The sequence below is a fragment of the Hylobates moloch genome, unplaced genomic scaffold (assembly GCF_009828535.3).
Source record: "Hylobates moloch isolate HMO894 unplaced genomic scaffold, HMol_V3 SCAFFOLD_13, whole genome shotgun sequence".
Lineage (NCBI taxonomy): Eukaryota > Metazoa > Chordata > Mammalia > Primates > Hylobatidae > Hylobates > Hylobates moloch.
In genome coordinates this window covers 24,437,737-24,465,485 of record NW_026652288.1, presented here as the reverse complement: position 1 = coordinate 24,465,485, position 27,749 = coordinate 24,437,737, and the positions used below count along the sequence as shown (strand labels likewise).

Sequence of the window (27,749 nt, the reverse complement as noted above, 5' to 3'; positions counted from 1 at the left end):
TAACCCCCTCTGGCCAGAAAGACGTCAGCCCCAAGATAACCTCCCTTCCGCCCAGACATTCTGACCCTGCCATAAAACTTCTCCCTCACACAGAAACATTCCAAGCTTGTGATAAGTCCCTCACCCTAAAACCAACATATACTCTTACTCTGTAAGAGAAAGCACTCCTGATGGAAATCAGCCAGAAGCCCCTCTCAGGTTTATTTTCTCTAAAATAAATCTGTCTTTAATTGTTGAGCCGCATTTCGTGTTTCTTTCCTCTGTAACTCTTACACCCTGGCCCTACTCAGTCAAGTTGGTGGATTTAGGATACTTTAAAAACAAACAGCAGGGCCTAATTTCTATAAAATGCATTCTCACATTGAAGGAGGCTCCTCAAGTAAGACTCAACACCTATTATTGATAAATGCTGATATATTTAAAAAAAAACTGTAATTGAGAGAGACATGGCATCTATGGCCATGAAGTACTGCCTGGACCAGATCTTCTGAGTCAAGAAACAGCAGGCCTAGAAGTCTTTAATCATCAGACAATGTCATAGTTAGAATCCCTCAAGGCCTGCTATCATGACTTCAGTTTGACCTTCTCAAATTTCAATGGTCTGGCTCAAACCAGGATGACTTCAAGCATCTTTGGCTTCAGGGATGCTTTATTATCCTTTTATAATGCTCGTTAGTTAATTTGGGCTTTGGAAATTTCTGCAGAATGTACATTTCATTTCTTCCCTGTAAATGAAGAGGCAACCCATGAGGTTGTTAAACAAATTCTATTCAGTAGCTGGAAAAGTGAATTTCCTGTGGAATGACAGGAATTACATAGAAGCAAGCAATTTTATTTTCCTCAAATGTAGCAATAATTTTAATCTGTACATACATAAAACAAACAGTGCAATTATAAAACCTTGAAGGTGACATGCATATTTTAAGGTGCATTTGGGATGGGGGAGGATGTTAGCATCTCCAATTTTCCTTACCACTTTTTTTTTCTAGTTCCTTATGCAAAAGCACTGAGTCAGGAAACTTCATCTGGAATGCTGAAGTTAAAGGTGAACTTCCTGAAGTCTGCGCGTCTAAGTATCACAAACAAAATGGAAATGACCTTCTAGAGCAGTTTGGTAGGGACTAGAGTAATATGGCTGGCTTTCAAGCTGGAAATGAATGAAATCAGGGATGCATTTTCTGAAAAACTAAAGGAGATAATGTTTGTAACTGAGTGTCCTATTTCTGTTTCATAGTTGCTAACCACATGAGCCCTTCCACCAATCTTTTTATTCGGTATAGTTTCTGAATAGATGCTGTTCAATGGAGTTATTTGTAACTAGGGGTGGCGAGATGCAGAAGGACGGACCTGGGGAAATGGCTTCTTCCTTGAAGTCTGAGTCCATGCTCCTCTTCCACTGTTCTTATGGCCTTTTCTCTGCCATGGAGGCAGAGGTAGCTGGTGCAGAATGTCAGGTGCTGTCATCATTCACAGGCCCAGGGATGCAGACAAAGGTGAGTGATGGGGGTCTACCTTTGCTTCTTCCACAATACCTTTTCTCAAGCTTTCCTGGCCTTGCAGCGGAACTTCTAGAACTAGAAAGTCAGTTCACTGGGTTCTTCACTCAGAGGCCAGGATGAGATGGGATGTGGCAGAGTGACAAGACACAAAGGGAAAATATGGTACCAATTAGCCTCAGAGCAGGATAGAGAAATTTATATTTGCACTGATGAAAATTCAAATTCCCAAAGTCAATCTAAAAAATGAAGATTTCCTTTGAGTATTAATTTTTTCTCTGTACAAGTAGCCTGTGCACTTCTGTTCAGATGATCCCAGGGACACTCTAGGGCAGTATGCTCTAGATCAGCTGGAACAGCTCTTTCTGGCAGTGACATTTTGATTTGAACCCCAAAGTAAATCCATACATGGCATCACAGTTATTAAAATAATGAAATATTACTAACCAGATGTAACTGCAATTCAATCAATGTTATATTTCACACACAAATTTAGAAAAATTAAGAGTATAATAAAAGCATAAAATTAAACAGAAGGAAATCAATTTCTACAAGAAATCAAATATATTTACAATGAGATTTAAAGGGAAAAATAAGCTACTTGGATCATAAAATTTTATTTTAAATAACTTTAGCTACCTCAGCTGTTAATACAATAAAAGCAGAAAAAACAGGCTGCCTTTTATTTTTCCAGATTTAATCAGAAAATTGTATCTACAATAATTGACAGAACTCACTTCTTGTCCTTCACCCATCTCATCAAAAATTATTGCATTTTCCCCCAAACTGTATTTTTTGGATTCCTCTGTGAATATACTCATTTCGTCCTCTTTCCTGGAGGCATCTTGGTTTAAATCCATCTTTAAAAAAAGGAGAAGGGGTACATATGTGGAGGCAAAATATTCTCTTGAAGCCAACAGATACAGAGTTGCTAGAGAAGCTGATTGTACACACAGCTGCCTGGGATTGGGATGGGGAGGGCTGCTGATTTCGAGACACGTGACAGCCTTTGGTGGACGGGCACAGGCAAAGCCCCACGGGCCCTTCTTCCTGGGCAGGGTTGGGACTGAGCGGCGGAGGCAGAGCTTCATCTTCTTCTTGGAACTTGTCGTTTTGGTTCTCCTCCAAAAGCCTTCATCCAGATAAGAAGCCAATGACTGATTACAAAAATAAGAATAATTAAATTTGGCTCAAGAAATAGATTGTCCAACTGTTCTGCCTTGGTATTTTTTCAATATCCAAGGCCTTTACAAAGAAAGAAACAAAAACATCTTTCAATCTCCTGACAAAAGCGAACTCCTTTTTTTTTTTTTTTTTTTTTTTTGCTCCAAATGCTACGACCTGAAGAATGGCTGCAGATTGAGATATCAAAAATCTCAGAAAAATATATAATATATTTGTATATCTCTGTATGTCTATTATTTAAATTTCACATTCCTTTAAAAGTGGTTATTCAGTCAGTAGCTGCTGAAGGAGGCTCTTCTGCTGGGCCTGGGGGGTCTGTGGTCCTGACGTGGGCTTTTGAGTTCCCAGTGGACCAGGCTGGTTCAGGTAAGGGTCCCCGCCTACCAGATTCACTGTACACTGGACGTCAGCAAACACCTGAACCTGTTGCACCTGCTGGAACACAAATAAAAGATGTGTTTAGACAGAAGGGTCTGCCCCCCCGGCTTATGAGTGGGTACTACTTGAAGTGGAAACTCACTAGAGCATTCCTCTAGTCTGTAGTCACCACAGAGAAGAACTCTTCTGTCTTCTTGTCCTACAAAAAGAAAATCGCTGCACTCATTTTGCTCAGGGTTCTGGAAAGTTCACACTTTAAAAATAAAATCAAAATTGGAATGGTCACGCCTCCTAAAGGGTTGCCATCAATACTGAAAGTAAGTATCACTGCTAATGTTGCCAAGATTGGGAGAAGCCCAGTTTCAGAGTCTGGGTATCCAGTGGTACGTTTTAAAAAATACATGATATTTAGAAAACTGGTTTAAAACCATTCTATGGATGATTTCAGTAGGATAAAAAATCTTTATGATGTCACTGAAAAATTAAGGGCTTTCAACCAGTATTAGCAAAACAAAACCACAACTCAATAATAGGACATCAGCATCTAAGGTTAATGTCCAAAAGATTTTTTAGTATTTAAATATATTATTACACAGCTCTTTCACATATTGGCTTTAGGATTACGGCAAATTATCATTAGAACAATTTTATATTTGACTTTTTTCCCCTGATAGACAATCCATTTAAACACATGAGCTAAAATTAACAGTACGTCTATTAGCCTTGAGAACAGTGTGAATTTTCCCTTCACTACTTTCAGTAATACACTTATTCCTTAAAAATATCTAAAGTTGCACAGTTCTAGCATATTCTATTGGGAAAACAAAGCCAGAAGTTAGTCTTTACCAACCAGCCTTATTAAAAAGTTGTTCGTAGAACTGATTAAGGCCAATACCACACTTGTGAATGTTCCAGACCAGGAATGGAGATGCCTTCTAAGGCATCTAGTGATCTAAGTGTCTCAAACTTTTTGACAAACTTGTGTCTCCTGTTTGATAGGTCATAAAGTATTTTAGATTACTGGTGTTTTTTTTTTGGTCATTTATCACTAATTCATGCCAATTACACTCAGCTTTTTTGAAAACTTTTCTATCCTAATCGAATAAAAGTTGTTTTCCATCAACCTTCATTAGCCAAATGTCAAATGTGGTATGCATCAAATTTGGATATCAGTCTGTCCCCTGGTCTCCCATCCTCTTAATCCATTTATGTCTCCACTTTCCTCCCTCTCAGATGAGGCAGACAGCCCCCAAGCTGAGCTTTCCTAGTGCCTAAGGAATCAAATCTCTAGTTAGATTTGCACTGCTTTTCTCTCCTTCTCTTCCCCTTTCCCTAGTTTCCCAAATGTGGCTTCTAGCTCGTATGTGCTCCCATTTGTTACTGCCTCCTCTGAGCTCTTTCTCTTGTGTCTATAACACACCAATGCGCCCAGTCTGCTCTCCAGCTGCCTCTGTGCCCTTGCCCCGCCTTTGTGGTCTGTAACGTCTCTTTCTGACTCTTGCCCTCTAGAGCTTCGCCAGGCCTTCCTCTCTTCCTAGGTCAACAGTCCCCCTGCCAGCCCTCTTCCTAATCCTCTGTTCTCTTCCTGTTCTCTCCTGTCTTGCCTCCTCCCCAACCCATCCCAGTTCCCTAGGACAGCTAGTCCCACTACTCCCCCAGTCCTCTTCTCCTCATCTTTTTCTTCTCCCTTTCTGTACATTTGTCTTTATATTTCTGTCTAACTCACTCCCTAGCTGCTGTCTGGTAAATACAAAAACATTGGAGCAAGATTCATGATTGGCCACAACAGAAAGAAAAATTCTACCACTGAAACTTCACATGACCACAAAATATAGTTCTTTTTTAGGCACTGATTTAAAAAAAAGTCAACATATAAAATTTGATGTTTATGTTTCTACATATGAAATATTGGGGCAGAGCATAAGGTGTTTTTGTCCCCAAATTCTTAAAAAGTTCTTGACAAAGGCATGATAAAACAAACTAGAAAGTTCTGCTTCTTTTAAAATAAAACTTTTTAAAAGATAGTCTAGGGTGGGCATGGAGGCTCATGCCTCTAATTCTAGCACTTTGGGAGGCTGAGGCAGGAGGATAACTTGATGCTAGAAGTTTCAGACCAGCCTGGGCAACACAGTGAGACCCATCTCTACAAAAAATAAAAAAATTAGCTGGGTGTGGCAGCACACGCCTGTAATTCTAGCTACTTGGGAGGCTGAGGCTGCAGAATCACTTGAACCTAGGAGGCAGTGGTTGCAGTGAGCCAAGATCGTGCCACTGCATTCCAGCCTGGGAAACAACAAAGTGAGACTCCGTCTCAAAAAAAAAAAAAAAAAAAAGTGTATTATTGAAATTAGAGAAAACTGAAAAGACTAAACAAACTCTATAAACCATTTCAGCCATTTTAAACTATTACTTAAAAGGGGGTGTCTTAGACCAGTCCACAAAGGACTTCTTTTATTGTCACAACTTCTCAGACAGGCAAAGTGTGACACAAAAGAAGCTTCAGATCTTCCAGGTGAGAAGACTGGTGTGAGAGCTGAGTCCCAACCTCTGAAGATTTTCTGGCATAATTTTTGCTTCAGTTCAAATACTGTTTCAGGGCAGGGCTCTGGAACTTTAAAACATGGTTGTTTGGGTGTAACTACTTTGTCAAACTGCCCAGTAATGTCTCTGTGGGTTTGAGACTTTCAAAAACATCTGGTGAATGAAGACTCTTCATTTCCTCGATCTTATTTTTATTTTTTTGAGACGGAGTCTTGCTCTGTCACCCAGGCTGGAATGCAGCGTCACGATCTCGGCTCACTGCCAGCTCTGCCTTCCAGGTTCACGCCATTCTCCTGCCTCAGCCTCCCAAGTAGCTGGGACTACAGGCACCCGCCACCACAACTGGCTAATTTTTTTTTGTATTTTTAGTAGAGACGGGGTTTCGCCATGTTAGCGAGGATGGTCTCGATCTCCTGACCTCGTGATCTGCCCGCCTCAGCCTCCCAAAGTGCTGAGATTACAGGTGTGAGCCACCGTGCCCGTATCCCCAATCTTAAAATGCCTTCTCTCTCTCTCTTTTTTTTTTCTTTCTTTGAGTCGAAGTCTCTCTCTGTTGCCCAGGATGCAGTGCAGTGGTGTGATCTCGGCTCACTGCAACCTCCACCTCCTGGGTTCAAGCGATTCTCCTGCCTCAACTTCCTGAATAGCTGGGACTGCATGTGCCCGCCACCATGCCGGGCTAATTTTTGTATTTTTAGGCAGGGTTTCTCCATGTTGGCCAGGTTGTTCTCAAACTCCTGACCTCAAATGATTTGCCTGCCTCAGCCTTCCAAAGTGCTGGGATTATAGGTGTGAGCCAAAATGCCTTCTCTTTACCTTGAGAGGACTCAGGTCCTATTTCCTAATGCTTAGACTGTGAACCCAGTCTTCTAATCTTTGTCCTTCTCAACTAGCCAATACATCTTCCTTCACCTTCTTCCCAAGATGAAGTCTAAACTAGCACTTCTATCGATGTTCCCTTTCAGGGATGACTCTTCTGTCCATACGGTTGAATCCAAATCCCTTAGTTTAGCATTCAAGGCTTCTGGAAATCTGCCCCAAGCCACTTTACCAATTTTAATTCCTATGAATACTTACTATAAACCCTTTACCTGCAGTTGATTTGGTTTCCAAGGACTATGCTAAGATATTACTATTTCCCTGTTTCTGTGGCCTTCCAGTTCCTTCTACTTCTAAATTTATCTCTGCAACAGCCTCCAACAACTACCATACCCTTTTCCTTCCCTTTGCCTTGGGAACTGTCCTTCAAGGCTCTATCTCTTGCAAAAATGCTCTTCTGACCATCTCAGCAAATTCTCCTTTCTTTGAACACTTATGGTTCATTACTTGTAACATAAATTTAATAATCTGCCTTCTTTGGTTATGTGACGGTTTATGTGCATATATTGATGTGTTTTATCTTTCAGCAGTCCCTAACTGGTATGGCAGAAACAGTGTGGACTCTGGTGGTAGAAAGACCTGGGTTTGAACCTCAGCTCTTCCTCTTTCTAGCACTGTGAATGGTACATGTAGTTAAACCTCTTCATGTTCAGTTTCTTCATCTGTGAAGAAAAGGAATACTACCTTGTTCATAGGGTTACAGTGAGGCTTAAATGAGATAATGCATACAGTGCATAGCACAGTGTCTGGCAAACCACAAGCATTTCACAAATGAAGTTTCCTTTCCTCACTTCTCCCCACAGTTCACCAGATGCTGATGGAACATATCTTATGTGTCTTCCTACTGCCATCTGTGACATAATCCCTGTGTTAAAAATGTTTATTAAGAGACTAAAGTCTGGCCTGGCGTTGTGGCTCATGCTTGTAATCCTAGCACTTTGGGAGGCTGAGGCGGGTGGATCACCTTAGGTCAGGAGTTTGAGACCAGCCTGGTCAAAATGGCGAAAACCCGTCTCTACTGAAAATACAAAAAATTAGCTGGGCATGGTGACAGGTGCCTATAATCCCAGCTACTCGGGAGGCTGAGGCAGGAGAATTGCCTGAACCCAGGGGGCGGAGGTTGCAGTGAGCCAATATCATGCCACTTCACTCCAGCCTGGGCAAACAAGCGAAACTCCATCTCAAAAAAAAAGAGACTAAAGTTCAACAAAAGTTACGAAAGTGAATTAAGCCCTTCCTCCAAAATTTCTAAATTAGGTTAATATAGGAAAGTGGTCACCCTTGCTGTTTGTGCTGTTTTGAAACATACTTCTTAGGAGGTGAAGTATACAGCAGGCACTCTGTTTTGTCTGAATTTACTGAGATCTTCTGAGGTATTTTGATTACAGATGAGTTTTTAGCACTGTGCTTATTTACAAAATAACAATTAGTGGCCACCATTTGTGATCACTTTATCCTATCTAAGGACTGAGTTAAACCATCTGAACTGATCTCATTGAATCCTCTCAACAATCCTATAAGCAGGTGTCATGTTAGTTCTGTGGTTATACAGCAGCTCAGGAAAGCTCCATAACATGCCCAGGATGACACAGCTAAGAAGAGCACAGCCAGGACTCACACCCAGGTCTGACTCCCAAGGTCAGGCTCTTAATGATGCTACACAATGACCTCTGTGTATCTAGAGTACACTTGACAGCTCTGGGCTTAGAATTTCCTTACTGACCTGGGTTCCATCTGCTTCTGTTTTGAGAAGGTCAGTGGATGAGAGCTGGTTGCAGTAGAGGCCTGTGTGTCTCAGTGCAGGATCATTTATCTATTAAAGATAAATACAAGATCAAATTACAAGCTAGTTGTTTAAGCTGAAAACCAAATTCTTCAATGAAAAACAATCTCACTGACAGAAAAGTAATAGCAGCACAGCAAAAATGAAAAGCTTAGCAATTAACTGTGTTGTTACAAGTCAGGGTAGTGGGGTGGTGAGTGTGTAAGGACACAAGGAGAACCTCTGGGGTACTGATGACATTCTGTTTCTTGATCTGAGTGGTACTCAGGTGTGTTCACTTCGTGAAAATCCATTGAGTTGTACACTTTTCTCTATATTCTTATATATGATACTTTAATAAAAAGTTAATTCACACATACATATGTTAATTAGTGATAGACTCACACTTTGATCAAGATTTAGTAACAGGGATCAGACTTATCCTCCTGCCTCAATCAGCTAAAAAAAACAGACAAAATATGTGAAACAAAGGCACTGAAGACATTAGACAAAGGCAATGAAGGACAGTGATCCCTAACAGTTCAGCAGTCCCTACTGTGGCAACCGCCCAGCCTACTGCCTGGAGTGTATTTCCGGCTGTATCATGGAGAAAAGGAACCCAGGCAGTGCCTGGCAGGCTCCCTGAGTTAAGGGGATGCAGCTAGAATCCTCAGAGCAGAATATCAGAGAGAGTTCTGGAATAGATCTGCAGTGGCCCTCAAGTCTGTAGCTCAGTACTAATCAGCTTATAGATGCAGGGGAAACAATCACCTGAATTCCCCACAGGGCTGGGAATAAGCCCTGATTTCACCCCCCAGAATGGAAAACATCATAATTCATGTAGTATTATGTAGCATATTAGAATGGTTTTACCTTGGTGGTAAGGTTAAAATTATCCCTAGGAAAAAATACTGCTTTGGTTGCAGTAAACAAAAAAGCAAGGATCAAACTTTCCAAGTAACCTAACCATTTCCTAGAACAAAGCTCAAGAATATCTGTAGGAATATAAACAAGGTAAAATTCATGTCTGGCATCCAATAAAAAATTACCAGGCACGCAAAGAGGCAGAAAAATATGATGCATGATGAAAAGGGAATTCAACTGAAATCAATTAAAAAATGATGCTGATAATAGAACTGATAGGTGAGAAATATCAGGACAATTATTATAATAACCATATTCCATTTAAGAAACAAGAGGAAAGACTGAACAGATATGAAAAATATGTTGGAGATATGGAAGATATAAAAAGGATCCAAATATGACTGCTAGATATGAAAACTGCTATGTCTGAGATGAAAAATACACCGGATAAACAGATTAGATATTGCAAAATAAAAAATTAGTGAACCTGAGGCTACAGTAATATAAATGTCCTAAAATCAAAGAAAAAATAACTGAACCTCATCCCACTGCCCCAAAGCCCCCCAAATCTAGAGAATCAGTGAATGTGAGACAATTTCAAGTGTCCTATTATACATGCAAGTGAAGTCCCTGAAGGAGAGGAGTGAGGATGGTGACAAAAATTATTTGAAGAAATAATGATCAATATTTTCCAAAATTTGGCTGGGTGTGGTGGCTCACACCTATAATCCCAGCACTCTGGGAGGCCAAGGTGGGCGGATCACCTAAGGTCAGGGGTTTGAGACCAGTCTGGCCAACATGGCAAAATCCCATCTCTACTAAAAACATAAAAATTAGCTGGGTGTGGTGGCGCACCCCTGTAGTCCCAGCTACTCAGAAAGCTGAGGCAGGAGAATTGCTTGAACCCAGGAGGTGGAGGTTGCAGTGAGTGGAGACTGTGCCATTGCACTCCAGTCTGGGCGACAGAGTGAGACTCTGTCTCAAAAAAAAACAAAAAACGACAACAAAAAATTTTTTCCAAAATTTAATGAAAATTATATGGTCATGAATCAAGAAGCTCAATGGACCCCAAGAATAAGAAATATAAAGAAAATACACTGAAGCATATCACAATCAAATTACTTAGAACCAGTGGTGGAGAGAAAAATCTTAAAATCAGCCAGAGGGGAAAAACATCAATCATATATGGAAGAACAAAGATAAAATGACAGCAGATGTCTCATCAGCAACACTGTAGTGGAGCAACATCTTTAAAGTACTGAAAGCTGAAACTGCCAAGCTTCAGTTTAGGGGAAAGAACATTCAAAGATGAAGGTGAAAGACTTTTTCAGACATAGAAAAGCTCATTAGCCGCAGGCCTGCACTATAAAAATGTTAAAGCAAGGCCGGGAGCAGTGGCTCACACCTGTAATCCCAGCACTTTGGGAGGCCGAGGCAGGCAGAACATGATGTCAGGAGATTGAGACCATCCTGGCTAACACGGTGAAACCCCGTCTCTACTAAAAATACAAAAAAAAAAAAAAAAAAAAAAATTAGCCGGGCATGGTGGCAGGTGCCTGCAGTCCCAGCTACTTGGGAGGCTGAGGAAGGAGAATCGGTTGAACCTGGGAGGTGGAGGTTGCAGTGAGCTGAGATCGCACCACTGCACTCCAGCCTGGGCTAAAGGGCGAGACTCCATCTCAAAACAAACAAACAAACAAAAAAGTTAAAGCAAGACCCTCAGGCAGAAGGAAAATAATACCAAATGGAAATTTAGAACTACAAAAAGAATGCAGAAAATTGAAAGTGGTGACTATGTGGGTAAATATAAAAAAGCTTTTATTTAAATTTTCTTTAGTCAATTATAGTTTATAATTAATTTATAAATTTATAAGTAGAATTTATAAATTTATAATTTATAATTGACTAAAGAAAAAATAAATTGCAGGGAATAGAACATATATAAATATAATATGTATGACAACAGTAGCACAGGAGGGACAAAATAGAAATAAACTGTAATGAGGTTCTATACATTATATACACCTCTATACATTATATTATACCTCTGTACATACATATATCACCTCATGTGATATAGAGGTGATATAATATACACCTCTATACATGAGGTGATATAGTATCATTTGAAGATGAAAAAGGTAATCAGTGTTTATATATTTTTATGATTTGCTATAAATGATGGCTGCATGGTAATTGCCTAGTTACTATAGCATACTTTGTTGTTGCTGATACGAATAATAAGAATAGCAACTATAGAGACTTATTGCAATAATCTTAAATATTGTTTTGAATTTATTCATTCTCTTCTAAAAATCTGTAAGAGGCTCCAGGATAAATTCCACACACTTAGATGGTATGCAACATATCAAAAAAGCTTACCACATTACTTCTTCTCTAAATAAAATATAAATATCCCCTTAACATTAATTAGGCTTTCAACCACTATCCTGCGTAGGTCATGCTGTGATAACCAATCTTGAATGTTCTTTTTCTATTCTGTTTAGGCAACTTTTTCATAATGCCTTTTTTGACCAGGCCTTTTTTCTTTTAAGTCCTCAGTAGTAAACTGTGCATACACTCCTCATCTGACAGAAACACGTATGGCCCATCTCTTACACACTAGTTTTGTCCTATGATTAAAATGATTCTTTGTTCATGTTGTGTCTTTCCCAACTTGTACATATGCATGTCCCACAGTAAGTACTGAATAAATGCTTATTGAATTAAAAGGTAGAAATGAAGAAAATGTGTTCAAAATATAATGGAATATTCCAAGACAATATATTACACGTACTGTTTTTTTGTTTGCTTGTTTTTTTGAGACGGAGTCTTGCTCTGTTGCCCAGGCTGGAGTGCAGTGGCGCAATTACCAGCTCAGTGCAACCTCCGACTCCTGGGTTCAAGCAATTCTCATGCCTCAGCCTCCCGAGTAGCTGGGATTACAGGTGCATGCCACCAGGCACAGCTAATTTTTCTATTTTTTTTTTTTTTAGTAGAGACAGGGTTTCACCATGTTGGCCAGGCTGGTGTCGAACTCCTGACCTTGTGATCCATCTGCCTTGGCCTCCCAAAGTGCTGGGATTATAGGCATAAGCCACCACACCCAGCCATATACTGTTTTATAAATCTAAAACACTAAAATCTCATGAAACTAAAATCTTATTTATAAAGTCTGTCAAGGCCAGGAGTAGTGGCTCACACCTGTAATCCCAGCACTTTGGGAGGTTGGGATAGGCGGATTGCTTGAGCCCAGGAGTTCAAGACCAGCCTGGGCAACATAGTGAGACCATGTTTCTGCAAATAGTAAAAAAATTAGCTGGGCAGGGTGACATGTGCCTGCAGTCCCAGCTACTTAGGAGTCTGAGGTGGGAGGATCCCTTGAGCCTGGGCAGTCAAGGCTGCAGTGAGCTGTAACTGCACCACTGTACTCCAGCTTGGGTGACAAAGTGAGACTCCATCTCAAAAAACAAACAAACAAACAAAAAGTCTGTCAAAATTTTTCATTGTATATCTTAAGAGCCAGTAATTATTAAAAGTTAGTGGGAAAGAATAAAGAAGTGTGGCTATTTCTGATGAGTAACTGTCAACATACCCGATTTTCCTCAGAATAATTAACTGTGATGTGGTGTGGCATGTGTGTGGCGAGTGTGCCACTTACCTGCTCAGGGCACACAGTGTTCATTCCTGGCATCTGCAAAGAGCTCATCTGCATCTGGGCCATCATCGGGTTCATGTTCTGAACATTCGTATTTCCACCTGCCATGGAAACGGTGATGCTCATGTTGTTGTATACTCCTGGCTGTGCAGGCGTGGGCTGGTTCTGGACAGCTTGACTGAACACACTGTAAACTCAAAAACAATCCAGATTACATCCACTGATCATGAACAAGGGGATAATGTGACTAGATTCTGTTTCCAAATAAAATACGTTACATCCTTAAATTGCATGTATGACTGTATCTTCTTAAAATAGATAAAAATTAACATAATTCAGATACATTCTGAAGTCTACATAAGGGATTAAATAACTGAAAAGAGCTCATTTTAAATAACAATTATCTAGTACAATATCAGAGATGCTAGGCTACAATCATCTAAATAATTAAGAAAGGAAGTTTTCCATGTAAGTAAATCTAGGTAACTGACATTTACCTATCTAAACAGAGACTGTCCTATTTGAGCAAAGTGTCTGGCGCATATCTATCTAATCTATCTATCTATCTATCTATCTATCTATCTATCTATCTATCTATCTACCTATCTATCTATCTCTCTCTCTCTCTCTCTTCAATAAATGTTCACTGAATGAATTAACACAGGAATGAATGATTCAAAGACAGCATCCTTATATTGTGTTTGCTTGTATAGCCTCTTAGACTTAATACTTCAGGGGAATGATGGTATCTTGTTCCACTTATTTCTTGTCTCTATTAATATGTGACATATAGCAGGCACTCAGTAAATACCTGATGAATAAATGAATTATGGCATGGGTTATTATTCGGTGCTGTCAAATGGTGCAGTTCAGATTGTTTTCTATTAAATGGTTTTACTGTATCTGTGCCAGTGAAGTGCCATAAATTTTTTGAAGTGTAGTGCAGAGACCATCTACAAGAGAATACCCTGGGACTCATTGGCAATTGAGACTCCCAGGTTTTACTCAAGCCCTGGTGAATCACATTTTCCAGGGATGGGTATAGAAAGGTCCATCTTTAACTATTCATGCACACTAAAATTTGAGAGCCTTTATTCAATAGCCTATAGCTTGTTGTCACTTCTCAAGGTTTTATCTTCTGGTCGCTTTCAATATGCTACAAATTAAGAGGAAACCAGATGTATATAACCAAATGTTTTTCGGTGGCAAATTTAATCCTTTTAAAGACTTCCAAGGTCTTATCAGGCCTCAACATAGCTTCATGTCTTTTCTAGGAAGCAAAACACATGAGCAATTATGTTTTTCAGAGAGCCTGTTTTACTGACTTCCTTCTTCATGGCTAAGTTCTAGACTGTTGTTATGCCAAAGATCTCAAACGTAAAATCAGTCTCTATTAGGAAGTAGAATAGTAAGCAATAAACTCCATGGGAATTCAACTTGACACTTTGTATTTGAACCCTGAAAATTTTCATTGATACAGAGATACACATCTAAAGGATAATGATATTAATTGTCTTTCCTAAGTTCTATAACACCAAATATTTTATGACTATATATTAATTGTTAACAATAAACTGCTGATAAAATTCCACTATTTTAATGTTAATTCTACAGAATTTGATTTTAAAAATAATTTTCCCCATCAATAGTTTATCTATTCCTTGCTAGCTCTTAGTGTTAAGAAGGATATATTGACATTTACAGTTTCCAGTAGACTAAGGTAATCATACTGAATTGACAGGCCAAGAAACAGCCTATTTATCACGTCTGAAGAAAAGTACAGAATTTCCCCCAAGTAATTATAAAACACAAATGCCCACAGAAAATTATATGCCTAGGAAATAGTCAATAATACACCTGTGGACCACTAATGTCTGTACAATGTGTATGCTTATGGGGCAGTGTTCCCCATAAGCATACTAAAAGTGAGAAAAAAGCCTACTAATCTATGTCTATTTTCTTTTGTTTTTGGAGACGGAGTTTTACTCTTGTTGCCCAGGCTGGAGTGCAATGGTGCAAGCTCAGCTCACTGTAACCTCTGCCTCCCGGGTTCAAGCGATTCTCCTGCCTCAGCCTCCCGAGTAGCTAGGATTACAGGCACATGCCATCACGCCCAGCTAATTTTGTATTTTTTTTTTTTAGTAGAGATGGGATTTTGCCATATTGGTCAGGCTGGTCTCAACCTCCTGACCTCAGATGATCAACCTGCCTCAGCTTCCCAAAGTGCTGGGATTACAGGCATCAGCCACCACACCCAGCCTCTATGCCTATTTTCTAATGAGAACATTTCTGCCTAAGACAGTACTCATTTGTCAATTGATACATAAGTCACCACTGTGGAGGAGCAAGGCTATGTAAGTTAATGCATGTGGAAACTTCAAGGACTGCAATGATGTCATACTTACTGAAAAAAATATAGAGCTTAATTTCCTTTCAAATTAATATTTGGGACTGTATATTAGTTTAAGTTCTTTCAAACGGCTCCTGCCAATAGTTCCATTTTAGCATCTTCCATTAAGGGAAGAAGACCAAGCTCTTCTGCAGCTGCAATCACTGTCCCAGGTCCTAGAAAGACGTCTGGGTTCACTGGCACCTAAAGTCCAACATTCACAGGCCCTCTTCCTCACTCTGCTTTCCTGCCTGCTTTGTAGCAGCTATCAAAGTTTTCTCAGGGTAGCACTAGGTATTTGGTAGTCACTAAATGATGGGAAAAAGAGAAGGATGAATACTCTGGCCCAGAGTGGGTTCCACAGATATTACAGGTATTAACAAGCAGGGGAGTCCCTGGTCAAATAAGTCTGAGAAACAAAAGGTTAAACAACAAGACTTCTTATCCTTTAAAATGCTAATAAGCAATGGGATTCTCCCATCAACCAGCCTTACACAGAAGCACTACCCAGTTCCAGGACACACAGGTTTGTTTAACCATTTCTTTCTCTTGCCACCAGAGAGATAATGAAAAAGAATCACATTACACTACCTCTGAACTCTATTACATCATTCCACTTAATGGTTCTCTGATCGTTTCATGTTTTAATTCTCTCTGACCTGCCACCTCACCAACTAGACTCTTCGTTATTTGGCAGCAGGGGTTGTTTTTCAGGGTTCTTCATGGTATCTTGTGTTCACGTGTGACAGAGATAGTGAGTGGTCACTGTCTCCAGGTGATATACGCTAATACACAATGCTTATGATGACTAATAAGCTTTTGCACATGAACCAAATGAGCAAGTGTGAGTGTTTAAAGAGTTGGTGGTAACTGTTTTCTTTCCCAAATGATTTGGAAAGTCAAAGTTTGCAAAAACTACTAAAATACAACAAAAACCTACGTCCATATTTGAATCTGAATCCAAGATGTTGACTTAGGGAGTATTTGCACTCATATGCTCAATAGATGTATATGAAGGGCCTCCCTGTTCCAGAGTATGGAGAAACAGAAGTAATACAAAATAAAGTCCTTGCTCTTATGATGCTCATATTCTAGACGGAGAAGAAAAATCACAAATAAATAGACTGTCACACAATATGTCAAGTGTTAATCACTACAAAAAAAGTAAAGAATGGAAAGGAGGCGCCAAGGGTAGAAAATGCTATTATTTCAGAAATGATGGTCAGGGAAGTGTAATAAGGTGACATTTAACGTCTGTGTCTAATAAAGTGACATTTAAGGAAAGACTTGAAGTGCGAGAGACAAGCCACGTGGCCAGAGGGAAGAACATTCCAGCAGAGAGATTAAAAAATGCAAACATCCTGAGTTTGCAGTGTACTTAGCACATATGAGGAGCAGAAGGATAAAAGGAAGCCATTGTGGCAGAGTGAGTGGTGAGAATAACAGATGGGATCAGAGAGGTATCCAGGAACAAGATGATGTGGGGTTTTACGGGCCCTATTCTGTATTTTGAGTAAGATGGGGAGCTACTGGATGAGTTGTGCGTAAAGGACGGACATACTCTGCCTCTTGTTTTAAAAGCATGGCTCTGGCTACCACGTGGAGATTAAATGATGGTGCAGCAAGGGTGGAAGCAGGAGAGGCAGCTACTGGAATGGCCCAGGGAAAAGATGACTGTGGCTTGCATTAAGGTGCACAAGTGCAATAGGTAAGAAGAGAGAGGTGCTAAGAAGCTGACATGATTTGCTGATGTGTTGGATGTGGGATGTGAGAAAGAGAAAGACTTTTCTTCTGGACAAGTGGAAAATGGAGTTGTCATTTACTGAAATGGGAAAAAGTAACCCAGAGGAGCAGGTCTGGTGAAAATATCATTTTAGTTTTCATCATGTTAAGTTTGAGATGCCTATTAGACTTGTAAGTGGAGATATTGGTTGGGCAGCTGAATATACAGTATGATGTTCAGGAAAGCCATCTGCACTGGAGGTTTAAATTTGGGAGTCAAGCATAGAAATAGGCATTGACAATAGTAAGATGGGTGATGCAACCAAAGGAGGGAGTGGGTATGGGGAAGAGGTCCTAGAATCAACTCTGGGTCCCTCAAATGGAGGTCATGGAGATGAGAAAGATCCTCGAGGAGACTAAATGATAGGAGGAGAGTCACTTTTCTCAAGAGAGAGAGTTGTTCTAGAAACCAAATGGAGAGCTTCAAGAAAGAATAAATGCTCAAATATGTCAAATGCTACTGATGAGCATTGCTTTTGGCACTGAAGAGGACATTTAACTATCTTGACAGGGACACTTTTTGTGGAATGACGGGAATGAAAGCCTGATTAGTTCAACAAGGAGTAGGAGTAGGGGGAGTGGACAGAGTATAATCTTTTAAGGAATTTAACTGTAAAGGGGAGCAGAGAAATAGGTTATTGAGACACGTCAGCATGACCTTTTTTTTTTTCCAAGCCATATTTCAATACTTAGGTGGAGGTATGAAGTAAGAGTTTAGTTGGATTTCATTAGGGAGAATTTTGCCAGGCATAAGTGCAACAGAGGGAGAGCTAGGCAAGGGAGTCAGAGTACCTGTAAGGTAGTGATTATAATGATGGGCCACAAAATCCAGAGTGAGTTTAGGAAGTTGGGATTAGAATACATTAGGAGACTAAATTCTTCTTGTATTACAGATATGGTTCCATTTCTACCTAATTTATACATGGTCCTCATTGAGACCTACACAGTTCTCTAACATGAAAATTTTCTCTCACCTTTCAATGAACTTTAGAAGAATATAGCCTTGTGTTTTCAACTTTAACTGCCTTACTTATTATGTTGTCAGATCAGACAGCTTCCCTGTCATTAGAACTAAGACACAACCAAATTAAAATCCTTATAAAACTCAAAGTGATGTGTGAAAAGTTCAGCAGCCAGGATTTGGAAAAAAAAAAAGGCTTTAGTGAGATAATTCTAAGCAAGATGGGTAAGTCAAGGTCATAAAAATCTAGAGATTCAAAAAGGGGTAAGCCTTAAAAACTTTTGTTATTGTTATAAAGCCTTTAAATACATCCAGAAAGTGAAACTTGTGTGCCCACTACTCAGCTCTATTGAATTCTGACATTTGCCATTCTTGGTTTTAGATTTATAAGATTTTAAAGTGTTTTTATAAAGAAAAACGTTTTAAAAAGTACCCATTTCTACGTCTGTCCCAGGGAAGCTCTGTTACTGATGTGAGCTCATCATATTCTGCAGGTGTGCTCAGGTTAGGATGGAAAGGTTAGGGACACTAGATCACTTTTCTGTACTGTCGGCACACAAATTTGCCTTAGAAGTGACTTGATACTTATAAGATTTAAAAATCATTTTTCTTCGCTGATAATATAAAATTTAGTTCTTCTGTTATGCAAATGGAAGTAGCCAATAATCTTCTACTTAGCCTGTGAATACAATCAGCCCATGAAAGCACGGCTGTTCTTATCTGCTGCTTTCTGTCTCCACACATAAACGGGGGAATGGGGAAATGTCATATAAATGTAGCCATATGTGGCCTTTTGTGTCCAGCCTTCTTTAACTTTGCATAATGTTCCTGAGGTTCAACCACTGTAGCATTTATCAGTATCAGGGATTTATCACAGTATCAAGGATGCTCATATATAAAAACTGCCCCCTTACTTGTTGTTTCCTATTGCTCCTTGCTGCCAGGCCTTCATGTCTGGTGACTGATACCCGGAGGCAGGTGGAGTTTGCTGGAGCAGAGAACTCTGAGGAGGAGGGATTGGCATCGGCACCATGGAGCTCCCAGGGCTTAGAGATGGAGCAAAGTTGGCCTCACCTTGGGGAACCATTCCTGTAAATTGACACAAATTAATTTATGTTGATATACTATAAATTTATTAGCCCCATAAATGAAAAAACTCAAAAGGATCTGTCACAATATATTTACAAATAACTTTCTTATTTGCCTTGTCTTGTGTCAGGCAATATATTTACAAATATCGCATTCAACAGAGCATGGAAAAAATTTAGTATCTTAAACTAGGGCAAGAAATCTCAGCATAAACCAATAGATAAATAAATGTAAGTTCGGAATAATGCTTTCCATTCACTAAGATGTTGATTTGTGCAGCAGGACTGTATATGATCTGTTTCTGTTCTTTTTTGCTTATGTGAATTTTTAAGCATAAAAATATGTATGAACATACATGATGAATTACCTGTGTAGTAAATTAAACTTTTTTTTTTTTTTTTTTTTTTTCCCGAGATGGAGTCTTGCTCTGTCACCCAGGCTGGAGTGCAGTGGTGAGATCTTGGCCCACTGCAACCTCTACCTTCTGGGTTCAAGCAATTCTCCTGCCTCAGCCTCTCAGGTAGCTGGGATTACAGGTGCCTGCCACTGCGCCTGGCTACTTTTTGTATTTTTAGAGGAGACGGGGTTTCACCATGTTGGCCAGGCTGGTCTCGAACTCCTGACCTCAGGTGATCCACCCGCCTCGGCCTCCCAAAATGCTGGGATTACAGGTGTGAGCCACCGTGCCCGGCTGTAAATTAAACTTGAAAAGGAAAAAAATAGTTAAGAAAAAGCCACGTGTGGCCGGGTGCCGTGGCTCACGCCTGTAATCCCAACACTTTGGGAGGCTGAGGTGGGTGGATCACCTGAAGTCAGGAGTTTGAGACTAGCCTGGCCAACATGAGAAACCCCATCTCTACTAAAAATACAAAAACGCTTGTTAGCTACTTGGAAGGCTGAGGCATGAAAATGGCTTGAACCTGGGAGGCAGAGGTTGCAGTGAGAAGAGATTGCGCCACTGCACACCAGCCTGGGTGACAGAGCAAGGCTCTGTCACAAAAAAAAAAAAAAAAGAAAGAAAGAAAAAGAAAAAGCCACGTATGAAAATAAAAAATAATGAGAAAGTTTTGTTAGCCACTCTTCCCCTCCTCCTTCCCCCTTTTAAGCTTTATTCAGACATAATCTACACAACATGAAACTGACACACTGTAACTGCATAATGCAATGATTTTTAGTAAATTTATAGAGTTGTGCCGCCATTACCACAATCCAGTTTAGACATCTAATCATTCCCCAAATTCCCTTATAGAGTTGTGCCGCCATTACCACGATCCAGTTTAGCCATCTAATCATTCCCCAAATTCCCTTGTACCTGTTTGTAGTCAATCCTTGCTCCCATCCCTAGTCCCAGGTAACCTCTGATCTACTTTCTGTCTCTAAAAGATTTGCTTTTTTGGGGGAATTTCATGTAAATGCAGCCATACATGGTCTTCTGTGTCTGGCTTGCATTCACTTAGCATAATGTTTTTGAGGTTCAGCCATTTTGGAGCACTTATCAGTAGGCTACTCGTTTTTATTTAGGATGATGCTTATTAGCAGCCATCTGACCTGTCAAAACTCAACTGACCATAAACGTAAGGGTTTACTTCTGAACTTTTTATTCTGTTCCAGTGATCTCTATGTTGTACCAGCACCACATTGTCTTGATTGTTGCGACTTTATGGTAATTTCTGAAATTAGGCAGATATCCAACTTTCTTCTTCTTCTTTTTAAAAATTGTTTTGGCTACTCTAGGTCCTTTGCATTTCCATATACATTTTAGGATAAGTTTGTTAATTTCTCCAAAAAGCATGCTGAAATTCTGCATTGAATTATAAGATCAATTTTGAGTAAATTACCAGGTTTTTTTCAGTCTTTTTTCTCTGATTTCATTTTGGGTAGTTTCCATTGTTATATCTTTAAGTTCACGATTTTTTTCTTCTGTAATTTCTAATCTGCTGTTTATCTCATCTAGGGTTTTTTTTTTGTTTTTTTTTTTTAAATCTCAGACACTGTAGTTTTAATCTCTACAAGTTTGACTTGGGTTTTATTTATATCTTCCATGGCTCTACTTAACATATTCAAGCTTCCCCTTGCTTCTTGAACATACAGAATTTATAATTTATAATTGCTTTAATGTCTCTGTCTACTAATTCTATCATCTGTGTAATTTCTGAATTTTTGATTGGCTGATTTTTCTCCTCATTACAGGTCGTATTTTCCGACTTCTTTGCATACCTGGTAGTTTCAAAAATCAGATTCCAGACCTTGTGAATTTTACCTTGTTAGGTGTTGGATTTTTTTTTCTATTCTTTTAAATATTTTTGACCTTTGTCTGGGCTGTGGTTAGGTTACATGGAAACAGGTTAATTCTTTTAGGTCTTGTGCCTAATGAGACAAGAGCAGAGTTTAGGGCTTATTTTGCCCCACTACTGAGGCAAACCATCTCTGAGTATTCTACTTGATACCCCCTGAATTATGAGGTTTTCTACTCTGGCTGGTAGGAAGAGGAACTGGCCCCGTATGAACTTTGAAGATTGTGTCCTCTTATCTTTTCAGGTGGTTTTCTCTGGCCTTGATTAGTACACACATACACGCGTGCCTGCGTGTGCACAGCAGCTCTCAGCTGAAGCCTCGAATGGGACCCTCGGCATATCCTACAATTCTCTGTGTAGTGCTGTCCTCTCTGGTATTGTGCCCTGCTACCTCTAGGTGTCTTGGCTTTCCCAGACTGCCAGCTCCACCTCCTCAGCTCAGGGAAATGGCCTGGCTCCTGTTGGATTCTCCCTCCCCGCAGCACAGTCTGGATAATCTCAAGAACTACTGTTGCATGTACTTTGTCTGTTTTTTGTTTATTTGTTTCAGATGGGAAAGTAAATCTGGTCCCTGTTACTCTTCTGGCCAAAAGTAGATATCCATAAGAATTTAAAAGAGTAAAAATGTTTTTTAAAAGATGTTTAATACTAGCACTCTGTTCTTTCTCTTTTTTTTTTCCTGACAAAATACATCTCACAGTTAAATACTTTTAAGGCAGAGAAAGAAATAAAGGTGCAGAAAAAAGGATGCCATAGTATGATTGCTCATAATTTAGTATAATTCCTTTACATCTTTATGAAATCCTGTAAGATTCTTTGACCTGCTTCTTTCCCTCAACATTACATCACAAACATGTTTCTATGTCCTTGATGTCACTTTGTGAACACATGCATATAAGCCTGTGTAATATCTACTGTGTTCTGTCACTATTAATGTAATTTTTTTTTGGTTATTTTTAATATAATGATTTTTTCTCTTTTTACTTGATTTATTTGGTTAAATAAAAAGAGAAAATCATTATATTTGCCAGAGATGTAGTTAATTTACTCATTTTTTATTATAGGTTACATTTTTTTTTTTTTTTTGAGACCGAGTTTCGCTCTTGTTGCCCAGGCTGGAGTACAATGGCATGATCTCTGCTCACTGCAACCTCTGCTTCAAGCATTTGGGTTCAAGCAATTCTCCTGTCTCAGCCTCCCGAGTAGCTGGGATTATAGGCGCATGCCACCACGCCCAACTAATTTTTGTATTTTTAGTAGAAATGGGGTTTCATCATATTGGTCAGGCTGGTCTTGATCTCCTGACCTTGTGATCCGCCTGCCTCGAACTCCCAAAGTGCTGGGATTACAGGCATGAGCCACCGTGCCCGGCCTTATAGGCTACAATTTTAAAACTATTTTAAATTTTCTGTGGAAGCTGACCTAACTTTAGACTTTACAGTTTTTTCTTTCACTAGATAGGATTTATTTATTTTTGGTAAAGATTATATAAATGAAGCTACATATCTTCTCCTTGCCGCTTCCTCTATATGTAAGGTAAGTAATTTTGATTTAGAATATATGGGTCTCCATTTTTTTTTCTTTATTTTTTTTTTGAGGCGGAGTTTTGTTCTTGTTGCCCAGGCTGGAGTGCAATGGTGTGATCTCGGCTCACCACAACCTCTGCATCCTGGGTTCAAGCAATTCTCCTGCCTCAGCATCCTGAGTAGCTGGGATTACAGGCATGCACCACCATGCCCAGCTAATTTTGTATTTTTAGTAGAGACAGGGTTTCTCCATGTTGGTCAGGCTGGTCTCGAACTCCTGACCTCAGGTGATCCACTTGCTTTGGCCTCCCAAAGTGCTGGGATTACAGGCATGAGCCACTGTGCCCACCATCCATTTTTTTTTCATTTATGACTCTAGAGGGTGGGTTTTTTGTTTTTGTTTTGCCACCATCTTCACTTCCAATGTCTTTGCATTAATTTTCCATTTTAAACTATTTTGGTTGTGATCCTTAAAAGAAAAACTCTTGTATTAATGTGTTTTTAACCTCATTTATGATGAAATTAATTTCTTTTAGAAAAAAATATGGCCTTGGTGTGGTGGCTCATGCCTGTAACCCCAGTGCTTTGGGAGGCTAAGGAGGGAGGATGGCTTAAGGCCAGGAGTTTGAGACCAGCCTGGGCAACGTAGTGAGACCTGTTTCTATAAAAAATAGAATAGTTAGCCAGGCACAGTGGTACATGCCTGTAGTTCTAGCTACTCAGGAGGCTGAGGCTGGAGGATCACTTGAGACCAGGAGTTGGACACTGCAGTGAGCCATGATCACGCCACTCCTGGGCAACAGAGCAAGACCCTGTCTCAAAAGATGAAAAAACAAAAAAGAGAGAAAAATAAAAAGAAAAATATGTATGTGAGTGGGAAAAGATGCTTATCATATTCTGGATATTACTTTGTGGGGTCAACAGTAAACAATAAATAAGAGACTCCAAGTACAAGAGCAAGCTTTTTAATATTTCTTTCTGGCCTCATCTCACATTCTAACTGTCCATATTGGAATGAACAGTTTCTCTTATAAGATGACTTCTTTGTGGTTTGTTTTGTTGTTGTTGTTGTTGTTGCTGTTTTTTTTAGAGTTGGTCTTTTAATTTTATTATTTTAAAAAAGACAATTTTTTAAGGAAGTTTTAGGTTCAAAGCAAAACTGAGTGGATGGTACTGAGATTTCCTAACTTTAGACTTTACAGTTTTTCCTTTCACTAGATAGGGTTTATTTTTGGTAAAGATTATGTAAATGAAGCTACATACCCCTCCTCCACTCACTCACATGTATAGCTGTCCTCATTATTAACTACCCCAGAGTCTATAGGTTACACTAGGGTTCACTCTTGGTATTGTACATTCTATGGATTTGGACAAATGTATAATGATATGTACCCACTATTACAGTATCATAGAGAGTGGTTTCATTTCTCTAAAAATCCTCTGTGAAATGACCCAGTTTTAGTAGAAAGAACTAGTCTGTGGGTAATGAATTAGAGGAATACTTAAGAGTTCTGGTCCCAGTTCTGCTACTACACCGGACCTTGGATAACTTGCATCAATCAGATAATCTAGTTCTTCTAGAAGAAAAATTTTACAGTTCTATCTTTGCCTAGACTATGTTTGTTTTCGTTTTTTTAGACAGAGCCTTCTCTATTGCCCAGACTGGAGTGCAGTAGCATGATCTTGGCTCACTGCAACCTCTGCCTCCTGGGTTCAAGCAATTCTCCTGCCTCAGCCTCTCGAGTAGCTGGACTACAGGCACCCACCACCACACGCAGCTGATTTTTATATTTTTAGTAGAGATGGAGTTTCGCCATGTCGGCCAGGCTGGTCTCAAACTCCTGACCTCAGGTGATCCGCCTGACTTGGCCTCCCAAAGTGCTGGTATTACAGGCGTGAGCCACATCCCCAGCTGGGCTAGACTATGTTAAGTCTCCCTGCTAGACCAACCATAACTAGCATTGCAGACATGTGACAGTGGCAACTAGAATTAGAATTCATACTTTCATTCATTTATTTCTTCAAAGATTCATTGAGCATCTATTCACTGTGAGATCACTGTGCTAAGCACTGGAGAAACAATGGTTAAAAAGGTCACACTCTGCTCACGTAAGGAACTTGCTATTTAAAAAGAAAGGCAGCTAGGTTAACAAGTGGTTTAAGACAGGGTGGCGAGTACTTTATGATTGGGAGTGTCCAGGAAGACTCTGCAGAGGAGATACATCTGAGAGGAGGGAAGAATAGGAATGAGAAGTAAAGGAAGAATACTTTAGATAGAGTATAGAGAATGTTCAAAGCCCCTGGAAGTAAAAGAGAACAAAGTCTGTGCTGTTTCTCAGAACTCAGAAAGTTTACTGTAGCTGGAACACAGAACTATAAAAGGGAACGTGGAGTTGATGAGTCTAGGTTTGTACAAGTTAAGTTTGGGGTGTTGGTGGAAAATGCAAGTATGTATATCCAGTAGGCAGCTGTACATATGAGCTGAGAGATATTGTTTAAAGATAGAGAATAAAGTCACTAGCATGTAAAGGTCCCTGAAACCCCAAAAGGAGATGACATCACTGAGGAGGAATAGGTGGAAGAGGATTTTATTGTAGTTCACAGAAAAGAGGTCTCTAAATGGGCTTAAAGGAACTCATGAAGTGGGCAGATACACTAAAGAAACCAATTTCTCATATTTACTTTGAATACTGCCTTAATAGAAAACAATTTCTGGCCAGGCACGGTGGCTCATGCCTGTAATCCCAGCACTTTGGGAGGCCGAGGTGGGCAGATCACGAGGTCAGGAGATTGAGACCATCTCCTGGCTGACACGGTGAAACTCCGTCTCTACTAAAAATACAAAACAATTAGCCAGGCGTGGTGGTGGGCGCCTGTAGTCCCAGCTACTTGGGAGGCTGAGGCAGGAGAATGGCGTGAACCCAGGAGGTGGAGGTTGCAGTGAGCCGAGATCATGCCACTGCGCTCCAGCCTGGGCGACAGAGCAAGACTCTGTCTCAAAGAAAAAAAAAGAAACAAAAAGAAAAAAGAAAACAATTTCTAAATGTCTGATTCTGTTCTTTTACACTCATCATCATAGCATGGTAGTCTAGAAAAGTTTCTTGTTTTCAGAAATATAAGAAAACTTACTCTGCCATTACTATGACTTACATGTTCATTTACTTTGGGCCTACATTAAGCAGAAAGAGGCTAAAGCAAAGGATATAAAGCAAAGCTAATGCAGTTATCTGTTGGTTTTACTGTCATCACTTAACACAGAAATCAGCAAGCTTCTTCTGCAAAGGGCCAGATAATACATGTTTTCAGTTTTGCAAGCCACAAAGTTTCTTTAGCTACTCAACTCTTCTATGTGAAACCAGCCATAGATAATACATAAAGTAGTAAGTATGGCTGTGTTCCAGTAAAACTTTATTTACCAAAACAAGTGGGCTGGATTATGGACCTTAATTTGTCAAACCTGGAAACATGTTGGAACACATATATTTTGGTACTTTTGTGTGGCCGATTTCTTAGGAATAGAAGCATAAAACCAACAAAGGCCAAAGAGCCTTTCTATCTGGATTTCCTTAAGCCACAATAAACTGTTTTTGTTTTGAAAAGGCTGGAACTTTTCCAGAATTTGATTTTGTGCCAACACAAAACCTGGTCCTCTACCAGACTGCCGATCAATTTGGAGCAAGTTTATAATTAAGAGTGGTGACAGAAATTAAAAACATTGCATCTTTAAATGTTCTTACTCTTTCCAGAAAAGTTAAACATTTTTCCAGTATTATTTTGAAGCAGTCCATGGAAGAACTGACAGCCATGCCATTTCATTTCAGTTTGCAACTGGATGAAACCACTGTTCTCTTCACTGCACTCAGCTTTTGGGTTTTCTTTGTAGTATGAATGCTGACTTTATAAAAAGCAAATTCTTATTTTGTGAAAATATTTTTGTCAATCAGAGGTTGGTCTGGAAGAAAAACCCAGGCACCAGATACTCATGATAGGTGGCAACACATCTTTCCCATTATGATATGGGGAAAGAGGAAGCTCCACCCACTCCATTATTTCAGCTCACTTTGTTTTATGCTGACACAACTCAGATCAAAGACTAGACCCAGAACTGTGAAAGAAACTTGTCAATTTCATGAGAACCGGGGCACTGAAGGACCGCCTTTCCAGGTGGCTTTGTCAAGGAATGAAAGCAGGATATAAAGTTCTCCTTTCTTGACTTTCCAGAGGAAACTTAAAAGGGTATGCCTGAAAATGGACAGAAATACTATTTCTATTTTTTTAATAGAAAAAAATCCTTAGAATAATTTCATGAGGAATTTATTAATGTTTGGCTTACTTCTAGTTAGTTTTTTCCCCTAATGCACGAGATAAATCTTTTGATTTAGGGCTCTGCAATAATATCATGAATGCTGCTAAAAACCCATTTGCTGTTTTAGTCAGGTTGTCATTTTGGAGGAGGAACGGGGATGCAGATAACTACACAAGTCTTCTAATGTTGGAGGAAGTACTTCCACAGGCTAAAGTGAAAAAGCTTTGTCAAATTCTTTGCATACAGAAATTGTAAGACACATGGAAACAAAATTCTTTTGAAGGCCATACTCTTGTTCAGGCAAAATATGGATTTATAATCCTTTTCTTGCCCACACAGATAGTGTCAGTGATATAAAACAGCCAAAGATGACTTCATTGTCTTGAGGACAAAGAAACTGATGTGGCATAATTTTGATTAAAATCTCTTTGAGAGTTCTGATGCTCTCTGGCACAAGTCTTTAGATACTTAATTTGATAGTCAAAGGATTTTAGTATTTGCTACCATCAGAATGGAAACTCTAAATTGATTTGGCTGTCAAAACTGATAAGCATACTGCCATGTCAAAAATCTCTGTATAACTTCGACATTTTATTCAAGTCAAACAGCAGCCTTCTCATTGAAATTCACTTTTAAGCA

At 39.5% G+C, this 27,749-nt stretch overlaps 1 protein-coding gene across 9 annotated transcripts in view; it reads right to left on the bottom strand.

Annotated features, from left to right (window-relative positions):
- NCOA1 (nuclear receptor coactivator 1) overlaps positions 1-27,749 on the bottom strand; it is a 291,562-nt gene continuing 263,813 nt past the window's right edge. For 6 of the 9 annotated variants that reach the window (XM_058426443.1, XM_032172384.2, XM_058426444.1 and 3 more), the window contains 4 exons: positions 18,810-18,984; positions 12,767-12,950; positions 8,203-8,292; positions 1-3,116 (listed from right to left, as the gene is read on the bottom strand). In XM_058426443.1, coding sequence (XP_058282426.1) covers positions 2,946-3,116; positions 8,203-8,292; positions 12,767-12,950; positions 18,810-18,984 — 620 coding nt within the window. In that variant the 3' untranslated portion in view covers positions 1-2,945. Of the gene's footprint in view, positions 3,117-3,201; positions 3,259-8,202; positions 8,293-12,766; positions 12,951-18,809; positions 18,985-27,749 lie in introns of all 9 variants that reach the window. The other 3 variants (XM_058426445.1, XM_058426446.1, XM_032172388.2) reach the window with 3 other exon arrangements.